Here is a 12497-nt window from a genome sequence, read left to right on the forward strand (position 1 = left end):
CAAAGAACTAATAATTTCTCTCTAGAGCAGTATACTGTTCATAATCATGAAAGAAATCAAGGGCTATAGTCGAAGGGGAGCCACTCCTCAATCGACCGCACGCCTTTCGGTGTCTTCCTGGTTACTTTCTGGTTATTGTATGTCCATTATTTTAAAAACGTCGTCATTGTTTTGTAGTTTTTTTATTGTTAAGAAGCTAAATGAAGCACAGATGGAGATTGATGAACAAAAAGTTATTGGTATCAGTTTTGCTCAGCATTTGATAGAAAACATTTGGACTGGGCATGTCAACTGCATGAAATTGACTTTATTGACCTATAATTAACTAAACGAAAAAAATTGACTTTTTATCGACCTATCAAATTAGAATTTTGAAACCTACTCCTTGTGTCCAGAACTCTTACTTAAAACCCCACCGTAATATTAATAAGTTACTGAAAAAAACTTAACTTTACTTGCCTTAGTCATAACTTTATGGGCCGCGCGCTACCGAAAAAATTTTCCGCCACAACCCAGACAACAAAATCCGCCATTTTAAAGGTGTACATTTTGAAAATGACGAATTTTGCTGTTTGAGAAAGGCCTTGCGACAAGTTATGCTTCAACTCGACAAAGAGATGAAACAGGAATGCATAATCAAGACCAAATGTTGAGTTTAAGTGTTGTATTGCGGATATGTTTTAATAGAAGTACAGAAATAAGTTCAACATCTTGACCACACCAACTTACTGTGAACAAATTGATGTTTTTATAGTGTCGTTGTGTAATAACTTGTTGTTGTTACGTGTCAGAACGAATTGCAGTCTCACCACCGGCCGCGTTCGACCTCACAACCCAGTCTGCTTGTCCATAGCATTGCCCCCCATGTTGGGGATGCCAATCCTCACCCCTCCGTAAGTAAATTATTTGTTTGAGAAAGCTTCTGCCCGTTAAGCTTGATCACTTGATCATTGATTAACAAAAAATTGCTCAAGAGTAACGTCCTTTTTCTATAAGGATTGAATTTTCCTCAGAATGTGTCAAGTCAGTAGCTCTCTATGTGCAGTCCAGCATAATTACTTTATGTTTGGGATAGTAAAAGGATAGGGCCTGGGCGTTTGTGAGCTATGAACGGAAGATGGTACTTACGGCTGCATTGTCTGAATTGCATGTTAGTTAAGGTCTCTTCAATTATGCATTGATTGTCCCATGCAGCTTGAGTAATGTACTTCCACTTGCAATCTTGCATGTCTTTTTGGGGACTCTCTAGGGTGATTGTTGTCACAGAGGATGTTCAAGGAACTGTGAAGAATACCGTAAAACCTACTACCTTTTGCCACCACTTTCTTTTTTGATCACGTGTGCACATCAGTGGTTGTCAAATGCTACATTATGATGTTTCAGTGCACTTTTTTTATTTTTTTAACGTTGTCACTTGAAATTTAGTTAATACAGAACGATCCGCTCTTCTTTATCTATAAAATATAACTTTATACACTTATACAGGGTGTTTCAAAAAATTTGACTTCATTGTACACTGTATAGTTTTGTAACTTTGCCAACTATCGTTTATACGATCTCAAATTTTAACAGCATGTACATACACAACATAATATGTTATCTTTTAATTTTCAGGCGTTTTTGTTTTTAGATGTAGAAATGCCATACAATAGTGTAGAAAAATCTTTTTTTTTTACTGGAGTATGGTAGAACACAGTCGAATTTGACCATTTGCGCAACGATTTAGAAGAAAGGGGCCAGATGGAAAGCAGATTTGGACATGGCATAAAAAGTTCGAACAAGAAGGTTGCTTGTGCAGAGTAAAAGGAAATGGTCCTTTTCTTCTAAATCGTTGCGCAAATGCACGCTGCACAGTCTTATTCGACTGTCTTCTAGCATACTCCGGTACACAAATGCATTTTCTACACTATTGTATGGCATTTATACATCTAAAAAGAAAAACGCCTGATAATTAAAAGATAAAACTTTATGTTGTATCTGTACATACTGTTAAAATTTGAGATCGTCAGCTTTGACTTGTTGAACTATTTTCTTCTGCATGCTTCTTTGACCCTTTTCTGCATGAAGCCTCTCACGAGGATTACGTGTTCGAAAGTCCTTCATGCGATACGAGACAGGCTTGTGACATTGCTTACACTATGATTTTGTTTATTTATAATTCCACTTAGATTTTACAACAGTAAAGATGTTCAAAGCGACAATTGCGAATGTGTGACAAATCATGACAAGCAACTGCACCGCTTTAATCATTTAATCAGTTAAACAATGTAAAACCAACAACGATTTTTATTGAAATTATCTTCATGATGCAGGATTACAAGTACGCACCTACCGGCCACATCCATGGTAAGTAATTGTTGGCGTATCTGTTGTATTGGCGAGATCAATTGCTTGCTTGTAAATGTTTTGTTAAATTGCTATCCCGTAATCAACGGCTGACAAGGTAAGTCATAATCGTTACAGAAAAGTTTAAACTATTTGTACATTGGATGACATCATCAACGTTTAAGTTCCTGCAGCGATGGTAATCTTTATACATAGTCCAGTTGAGACTCAAAAACTCCAGTTCGATGCGTGGTGTAATCTACTTTACACATAGAGATGTCTATTTTCGGTATCAGCTACGTTAGAGGTTATCCGATTTTACCAAACTTCACAAGGATATATTTGCCCCTGTATTAACAGCCACTAAAGGTCCAAGATTTTGATTTAGTTTTTAACATGTTTCTCTCGAAATCTAATTCTCATGATTTTGCCTTAAAATATCTTGCACCTTCAGACGTCCAAGTGGTTAACATGAGGCAACATGTTCACGAGAGCCGCCCAGTGGTTAACATTCCACCCACCGTTGGCGGATTGCCCCATTCCAGTTCCTTAGAATTCCTTAATAAAGTGGGGCTTAGTGTGGGCGCGAAGCGTCATTCACGAAAAGTAGAAGGTAGTTGTTTGCCTGGCTTGTTCAGCCTGGAAGAGTTTGAGTTTGTTGAGAAATTGACCAACCTCGAATCATTTTGATGGAAACTGATTGTTGCATCTATGCTACATTCGCCAAACCTTGAATCGACGTAAAAATACAATTCTTTGCTTGCAGTGTGCTTGATCAGATATAAGTTGTGAGCTTACCGTAACTGATTCGAAAAGCTCAAACTATTTTTCCGTGTGTTCGTACTGGTAGCTTTGTAAAGTAATTTACTGAATTAATGTAGTTATATATAAGTGAAACAATCACTTCATAAATGATGGGTTTTGTGTTGTAGAATTTTGAATTTATGTCATTTCAAAATTTTCAATAGGCATTGAATCAAAACTAGTTCATTGCTTCAAGATTAATTCCTTGCTTTTTAACCCCAATAGTTTTGATTCAAAGTTTGATTTGTCCAATCGAGGTAGTTTATGAAATGGAGAAATAAAACAGAGTAACCTTTCGGATTTAACATACTTTATTACGCACACACAAAAAATATAACATAATTAAAATAAACTCAAACGTTTTCGACACGTACTGTACGTGTGTCCATTAGGAAATAAATTTGCAATATACATAAAATTAAAAAACGTAAGATAAATTTGACTTTGACTATAACTGCAACGACACTTAGGAGTGAAAAGTACAAACTGAACAAATGATACAAGACTGATTACGAGTGAATTATGCGGTGGGAAACAGATCATATGAGGTGTAAACTACAGGCATTCGCCTGTGGCTCATGGGTCCTTTTGTGTGTGTTCTAATTGTTTGTCAAATGCCTGTAGTTTACACCTCACGTGATCTGTTTCCCACCGCATAATTCACTCGTAATCAGTATTGTATCATTCGTTCAGTTTGTTACCCGTTTGTAAACCCGCTATATTCCGTTTTATTTCTCTATGGTTCAACAAAGCAAACTCTCTACCAAAGCTTTGTGATGAAATGATTTAACACCATTCACTCCGTAAAAAATTATTAACACATGAAATCTATATACAACCATTCTTGCTTGTGAAAATTGGTCAATCTAATTACCCCACCTCTCCCATGGAGAATTCATTCATATATCGCTTGAATCAATGCTCATTTTTCAAAATTAACTATTCTTGAAGGGCGTCAGCTCATTTATCAGCAATAGATTTTAACTCCACACATCTCAGAAAGAAATCGTTTCAAAATATTCAGTGTACTTTCTGAGCGCGGTAATGTTTTGGTCTTACCGGCAATGCTGTTTTTCCCGAGAACAACTACTATTTAATTATCGATAATTTGGTATAATTTTGATTGCAAAGGTTGAATCTTGCATGATAGAAATCTTTTATTTGCCATCATAAGCCGAAGTTAATGCTCCATGAAATAGAGTTTTTTTTTTAATTGAAAGTAGTTGTATCGAAAAATCGATTCATTTTGATCATCTCAAAACATATATTTTCTTTTCATGCAAGCGATCAAACGTTTTAAAGAATTTAACGAAATTTTTAAACCAAATATATTCAATTAATGGCAAGATATCCGCAAAATATAGTGCTCTTATATTTCCATTGTGGTTTGAGATTTTAAATATCTTTAAAGTGTTGATCGTCTTTTATGAAAAGCTTCAATGGAGCGTCTTTGAAATGATTGGGCATCCATTGCTTCAGTACGTAATCTGTTTCGCAGCATGTCAATAGCCTTGAAATAGAAACTTACTTTCTCATCGACTTCAATGTGATTTATCAACAGGTTAAGTTATCGTTGTACAGTCAGCTTTTGCAAAAATCTTGTTTTCTTCAGAACTATCTTTCATCGGCCCTTGATACAAATTCTGTATTTCTACGGATGAATAATCAAAAAAAATGCCTGATTATAACTTTCAATACTTGATAAACTCATGACGTATCTGAAAATCAAAATTGGTTCAGGTGTTCACTTTAAGCTGTGATTTGCATATAATTCACTTCATGAGATCTTCACACTTGAAAAGTCATTAAAGATGGTTTTCTTGGTAACCATGCCTTGGTGACAAGAAGCCAAAAATAACCTGCTTGTTGCCTCGTAAAAATAATGAGGAGGTTAAACACGCAACCACTGCATGTTCCCGGTCAAGGGTACCAGCTATCATAGCTCTTCAACCACCACCTTTGCAAGCACAATAGCACATGGTATTCATTTTGTTCTCGTTGAATTTGTGCCGCGTATTTTGTGGCGTCATTGGATCTCCCATCTTCAACGCAAAATTGCAGATACATACTTTCTCCGGAATGGCCCGTTTCGGTGAGTCCGATTCGGTGAGTCCGGTCTCTATTAGGTGATTTTTTCAATTTTTTTTTTTAAATTGTTGGGTACCGTAGCCTAATTATCATTGCCGTTTTAGGGTTAGGGGTTAGGGTTAGAGGTTAGGAACTCACCGAATCGGACTCATCACCGAATAGTAGCAGACCCTACTTTCTCGCCTTATGAATCGTCTCGACTTTTTTTCTTCGGTTTATATTTCATCTAACCATCTTATATGTTGTTTCTCAATGTAGCATGAACCTTGGGAGCGAAGGTTTCTGTTTCGTATCTGTTTTTCCAGAGTCCCGCTTAAAGCTGCATTTCCTACACAATTAGTCGTTTAGGCTGGCAAGAAAATGAAAGATATCTTTGTTGGAACAACTTCGGTTGTCTGCCAATCCACGAAAGTTGTGCTCTCCTCAACTCATTCATATTATTATCCTGTTTATAGTGTTTAATCATGGACCAGCGTCACTACAAAACATGTCAATTCACGCATACAGTAGTCGATGCTTTAGCAGCTGTGGTGTAGTTAGTTAATACAAGAGAATCGTAACCTCTTCGATATTTTATGCTTTAATGAGGAATTGGTAGTAATTTGATGAAATGTATTTCTCTGTGTAATTCAAATAAGAAGAGCGCGTCAAAGGTTGCTCTGATTACCTTGATTAATTTCAGTTTGCACCGAAAATTCTTTGATTTTGCCTGTGTTGTTTTTCAAATATGAAGTAGATTTGGAATGACTCGTTTGCTTGGAGCGTGTGTTTAGATAGAATTTTTTAGAAAATTATTAATATGTTGCTTTCATACACTCTTAATAGGTTGCTTAGAAATGTAAATAACAGAACAAGTTTTCCATCATTTCAATACTAAAATTCTGATTTGCATTAAACGAAGTTACCGTACCTCCTAATTCTTTTAAATCATAACCTGTATTTGACCAAACCGACTTCGGTTGAGAAAGGTTTTGTTACCAGGGTTTCAACAAAGCTCTGCTGCTTCGAGTCTACCTGCGCCTGTGGTGGTGGAATACAGGACACCGTCTCATCGAGGCAAGGTGACGAAGTTGTTAAATCATAACAAGAAACTTAAAAGTTTACCCTAAATCTTACTTCTTGTCATTTGAACACCCATAAATTTCCACAGTCGTGCAAGAACAGCGCTCTACGTTTTTCTAATGACGGCTTCACTCTATGCGTTAAGTAACTTTTAAGAAATAAAGTAAATAAATAACTTTTTATGTACTTAGCACATGTCACATACACAACACTGTGATTCTCTAAATTACATTTATCAGAAAACGAAAATAACTTTTTAAGAACTTGATTTGTGAAAAATTCAATTCGATTTCTCATCATTCGATAAAACCAGTTTTCTAGAAATGGTTTGAGTTCCAGTACAACACATGACCACGTTTAATATTCATTATTGAGATCAATAAATCATACTATCAGGAAAATCGTAGAATTAAGTGGAATGCAATTAAACCAACATTTTGCTTCTACTTTTCAAGTATCGACTGTTCTCATCAGGATTTTAAAGCCAAATATACGTCATATCATCGCCTATTGTTAAGTATTTTGTATGAATTTGGTCCGAAAACACTTCGAAAAAGTGTGAACGTTGTAAGAAATTGTGCATTTTTCCGTTTCGTAACTTTGTCTTTTATATCACTTCAGCATTCCCAACGGCGGGATTCCAACGAGGATTGGGAAGTTCCCGAGGAAGAGATCGAGTGGGGAGACAAAATAGGGTCCGGATCTTATGGGATCGTTTATAGATGCAGATGGCATGGCATTGTTGCTGTTAAGGTTCTCAACGTGTCCAACCCAACCCCGTCACAGCTGCAAGAGTTCAAGAACGAAGTCGCTGTGCTTAGGTTAGGACCAGAAAGCGTTGCTACTTTGCAAGAGGTCTCATTAAGTCTACAATATGGCCGATTTTGTATTTGATTTACTTGTGGAATTGCTCATCCTCAGTTTTTTTAATCTTGAATGTAATCTCCCCATAATAAAGGAAAGTGATAGAAATTAAATAAGGAAATTTATTTCCACTTCAAGTAGAGTCACCGTTGCAGATTGCAGTCCTCCGCATCACTCTGTCAACAGCATCCTCTTCTTTCGTTCATGCTGTTCCAAGGTTTTCTGTCACACAGTCTCTCCATCTTCTTTTTAGCCTTCCTCGCTTTCATTTTCCAACTTCCATTCTTCTTCCGACATAATCTTTATCTCTCATTGTTGAATTGTTGCTGTTTGTTGACCGTGCGAACTCGATCGCAGTACAAGCTACAGGTTTGTAATTATCAATGCATGTTTTTTCTTTGCAGAAAAACCCGACATTTGAATATACTACTTTTCATGGGATATACCATAAGAAAACAGCTGTGTATTGTAACCCAGTGGTGCGATGGATCAAGCTTGTACAGGCACTTGCATGTTCTGGACACTAAATTCGACATGCTGCAGACAGTGGAGATAGCCAAGCAAACTGCTCAAGGAATGGAGTAAGTAAGATGTGCACGCTTGGCTGGTGAGACTTGCGTAGCTTTTACAATTGTAAATCATGTATTGTGAATGAAATCGAATCGAGCTGATTTTATAACTTTTTGTCGTTGACGACAAACTCGTGTATCCCAACTAATTTCTGAAGGCAACTTCTAACCTTGTTGTTAACATCCTCACCAGCGTTGAAAGCAAATACGTGTAAGTACAAACGTTGTCACAAAAAAGCTACACTCCACCAACAAGCACAAATTTCTAAAGTGCGAACTCCTGTAGAGACTTAAAGTCCTAATGTTTGGAATAACATGCTAGCTTTGCAAAGTCGGTATATTTGTGCTACATATCCTTGCGTGTATATTATAAGCCATCAAACGGAGACATGACCCGTTGGTTGTCTGCATGCAATTGCTTCTTTATTTGTGACATACTTTCACCTATTTTGTTTGTTCGCAGGTACCTCCATGCAAAAAGCATCATCCACAGAGATATGAAATCTAACAGTATCCTTTCGTTTGAGTGAATTCAACCATGTCTGACTGTAACATTGCTTGTACATTCTACTAAAAAGGAATGTTATTACATCTAATTTTGTAATATTTAGTGCTTTGAAGCTCTCGCCAATGTATAATGTATATTATACTTTAATAATGTATTTTGTATATACTATCAAATATGCTCAAAATGCTACAAGTGATGCCAACAAAGTGTCACTTGTTGTCTTCTGCATTGAACCAACGACAATAAAATTGCTAAAGCTACCGCAGCTTTTGCCATTGTGGCACTTTTATCATGTGTCACTCGAACCGAACCGATTCAATATCTTAATACTATGACAGTTGTTTTTATCCACCAACTTCTCTAGCTTTGTTTTCCTTAAACTGGCTCTCAGATATTTTTTTGCTTGAGGATTACACGGTGAAGATAGGCGACTTTGGTCTGGCCACTGTTAAGTCAAGATGGTCTGGCTCTGAACAGCTTATGCAGCCCACTGGCTCCATACTGTGGATGGCACCGGAGGTAGTGTCCACTTACTGAAAATTGAATGAGGCTGTTCACCAGGCATTAAATTAAATAATATGAGATGTTTTACTGGTGCAAATTAAGCTAAAGTATGTACTAATACATCTAGTGTCCACTTACGTAACTACTTTATCGTTGAACAACAGTATTAACTTGATGGAAACGCAGCCCTAGTTACTCAAACGAAGAAGTAGACAGCATTACTTCAACTAACTTTTAATTTACCAAAAATAGCGAATGTGAAGTGCGTATCTATGTGGCTGGTCTGATGCTGTCTGCTTTATACAGCGCTGCGAGCAACACAATGTGTATTCTCGTGTTAGTGCCCGGAAAACAAAAAGTGGCAGAATTTGCTGTCTGGGTGTGATCTGACAAGAACATGCTTTCTAACAGGTGATCCGTATGATTGACGGCAATCCTTATACCTTCCAATCTGACGTCTATGCTTTCGGTGTTGTACTTTTTGAGATGACCAGCGGCACTCTCCCCTACAGCCACATTGGAAACAGGGATATGGTGCGTACTCGTATGACGTAGCTTAGTTTGTGTAAACCATGTGGCTTGATAGAACTAATCTAAATTTCTTTTGTCTTCATTGAACAATCAAGCCACGTTTCAAATAGTTTCTTTTTCGCTCTGAAAGTAAATATTGTGACATGTGATAAAATTTTTGCCACCCGTTCAGTCTCTGTTGACTCTCGATAACTTTTGATGTCTCGTCCTTTTTCGTAACTTTCGATTCTTCGCGACTTGCAACTGATAACATCGCGTTATAAAACATCAAATTGTGGCTAATTCTTTCTGGTGTGTGCTTAACGAAACTCAAACTTTTCAGATTCTCTTTCAAGTTGGACGAGGTTACCTCACTCCCAATCTCGACCACCTCCGCAGCGACACCCCGCGTGCATGTAAAACTCTCATCCAAACTTGTATTCAAAAGAACAGAGATGAAAGACCGCTTTTTCCACAGGTTATTTATTGCTATCTGTTTAACTTTTTATGGTAATCAAATTATTAAACTTGGTTTAAATCTTAGAAGCAAAATGGTTGGAACGCCCGGTCAATCTAATCCAAAAGTAAAGAACCCAAAGATGGGTTTAGTATCTACAAGTTGGGTTGTTTATTTTTTGATTGAGTTTGAATCTATTTTATTAAGTTTGTTTCACTGATTTATGTGACGTTATTTTGCAAGTGGCTCATACGTTTCATAGTAGACTGAAACCTTCATGTTTTTTATTGAAAATGCTTGCAAGAAAATTATCTTTCTTTCTTGTCTGTCTAATGCAACACGACGTATTGATTGCAAGTGGTCTTGCAAAGTTTCATTATACTGATAAACTTTCAGCCTTCATCTGTTCTCTACCATTGGTTAGGCTTATTTCAGTAAAATTTAATTTTCAATTTCCTTCACAATGTTATTGTAACTTATGTACTTTTATCAGATATGGACGACATTAGACGAGATTTACCGCGCCCTACCCCGCATCTGGCGAAGTCAGTCAGATCCAGGCTTTCTTAACCGTTTCTCCGGGATTTCTTTGGACGATTTCATGACCTCAAAGACGACGACAAACTTGCAAAATTCGTATACTATGATCAATATGTAATCCACAATTTGCCGTCTGCGAGGTGGCGCTAGACTAACCGGAGCATCAAGTTTCTTGATTGAATAAAAAAGACGTCAGACGTCACTGTTGCTTTCATTGTGATGACGCAGTGGTAGTTTTTACGTTGTTCTAACGTAAATGTGCCAAATCATAACATTTGTTTCGAATTGCGAAATTCCTGGCATGCTCAATTCAACCCTTACGCAAAATCATGTTTTTTTTAACGGAAAAACAATGACGAAGCTATTTGCCGACCATTACTGATTGCGCCATTTTACGATTATATTATTATTGTTGCTGTTGTTTTAGCATTGCCTTGTATCGGCGAGATATAATTCCAATTACGTTCCCAGATAGCAAAATTCCGCCGTTTTTACATTGATTCAACGTCTGAATCAATGTAAAAATGACGGATTTTGCTGTGTGGAATTGTTCGTATCGCTCTAGTTACTGATTTCAATACGTTTTATAAAACTTTTTGCCAACATTTTACCCGAGTTGTTTCCTTAAACTTTACTCAGACGCGAGATTTATTCAATTTTTTGTGAATTTGACTGTAAAGCCATTAAAAGTGCTCGGGTACGGTTTCGAACTCGGCTTCCCGACCTTCAAGATGTTTGGAAATCATTTTCCATTGAACGTCTGTAGGTTGCCTTCAGCAGACTTGCACTCAACAGAATTTCAATGAAGATTCCAGAACGTTGATTCCAGGTTTCGGTTTGGATCCATATTCCGAACTCTCCACTGGTAGGTTTACTTTTAATCCATCGTAATCAGTGCGTGAGGGTTTCCTCACTTTGATAACTTGTATAAGAACGTTGTTATGATCAGGGCTGCGGAGTCGGAGGGATTTTGACGTGTCCCGGAGTCGTTAAAAAGAAGGCTGACTCTGACTTGATACGAAGTAATGAACATTAACATTTTGTTCTCAATCTTTTTTCTAAACACTGTTTCTTGTTTTCTGTATTGCTTTCAAACTTTACCATAAAATAGCTGTGTTTGTTTCAGTCAATTTTTTCTAAAAGTCACCGTTTCAATTTCGATCGCAACTCAATGAAATTAATAAGAAAAAAATGAAGACAAAAGCTTTAAAAAAATTATGCAACACTGAAGTCGAGATCATATATTTTTCACCCGACTCCACAGCCCTGGTGTTCAACGTATCGATCATAACAGACCGCTATAGGTATTTTAAGCCCTGAATAAGGTTTCTTTGCCTTGTTTAGTGTTCTTTACCTATGAAGATTTTTATATCAAGAAAAAAACAGCATTTCAACCCACCCTGGAAATTATTTTTTTCTATATTCATTCAACATCTACAGACGTTGAATCAATACAAAAAGGACTGATTTCCAAACAAGTCGTTGTTCATGAATGCCCTCATGGATGATGTGGACTGATAACAGAGTAGGCCTATGATAGAACTTTATTCATGTTTTCTTGCTTTTGTTTGGTGCTTATTCAGCAAACATTTTGTGTTTTTCATCTATTTTACATCAAATAACGAATAATCGATGTAAAAATAACATTAAACCTATTTTCACAGGCTGAAAGTTTCTATATTTCGTATCTTTGGCAAAAATGTGGCGTAAAAATGAGCATGACATTTACTTTGGCGACATGATGTGTTTATCAAATATAATAGCTACTTTTTCGGCTCGGTTGTGGAAAACTTGAAGTTTGCACTGTACGTCTTATTTTTGGCGCTGTTATATTGTAAAGGAGGTTTATCTTGCTGGCCTGTTTTCACGAGACTATTCTGATGTGTAAACTCCCTGTTAAGAAATTCTTTCACATTGATTCAACGACTGCAGACGTCAAATCATGTAAAAACCCGGATTTTGGTATTTCTTTCTCGAAATACTTTACAGTGCAATTCCGCAACACAGCCAGTGGCCAAATTCCGGTTTAAGAGTGACAGGCGACATCAGATAGTCTCTTGCTGGTGATAGATCACCAATGGAATGCAACGCCCACGGAGCGCGAATAAGTAATCTGCATGTCGCTGCAGCAGATGGAGTGATTTGACAAGTAGACACCTTAAAGATACGACAATTTTTCCCATGAACCAACTAACTGCAGTCTGCAGTCCTTGTGACCCTTCTAGCATTTAGTTTAGACTTTCCAAAGTCTTACAGACTAATCCGT

General features: G+C 37.0%; 1 protein-coding gene across 1 annotated transcript in view; it reads left to right on the top strand.

Annotated features, from left to right (window-relative positions):
- LOC145766201 (serine/threonine-protein kinase A-Raf-like) overlaps positions 1–12006 on the top strand; it is a 28284-nt gene extending 16278 nt beyond the window's left edge. The window contains exons 9-18 of the mRNA XM_082577864.1: positions 792–893; positions 2313–2346; positions 6199–6278; positions 6901–7100; positions 7548–7724; positions 8176–8222; positions 8612–8739; positions 9136–9258; positions 9578–9712; positions 10185–12006. Of these exons, the coding sequence (XP_082433990.1) occupies positions 792–893; positions 2313–2346; positions 6199–6278; positions 6901–7100; positions 7548–7724; positions 8176–8222; positions 8612–8739; positions 9136–9258; positions 9578–9712; positions 10185–10349 (1191 nt within the window). The 3' untranslated portion in view covers positions 10350–12006. The remainder of the gene's footprint in view (positions 1–791; positions 894–2312; positions 2347–6198; positions 6279–6900; positions 7101–7547; positions 7725–8175; positions 8223–8611; positions 8740–9135; positions 9259–9577; positions 9713–10184) is intronic.
- Positions 12007–12497: the final 491 nt, after the last annotated feature.

Source organism: Aplidium turbinatum, chromosome 3 (genome assembly GCF_918807975.1).
Source record: "Aplidium turbinatum chromosome 3, kaAplTurb1.1, whole genome shotgun sequence".
NCBI lineage: Eukaryota > Metazoa > Chordata > Ascidiacea > Aplousobranchia > Polyclinidae > Aplidium > Aplidium turbinatum.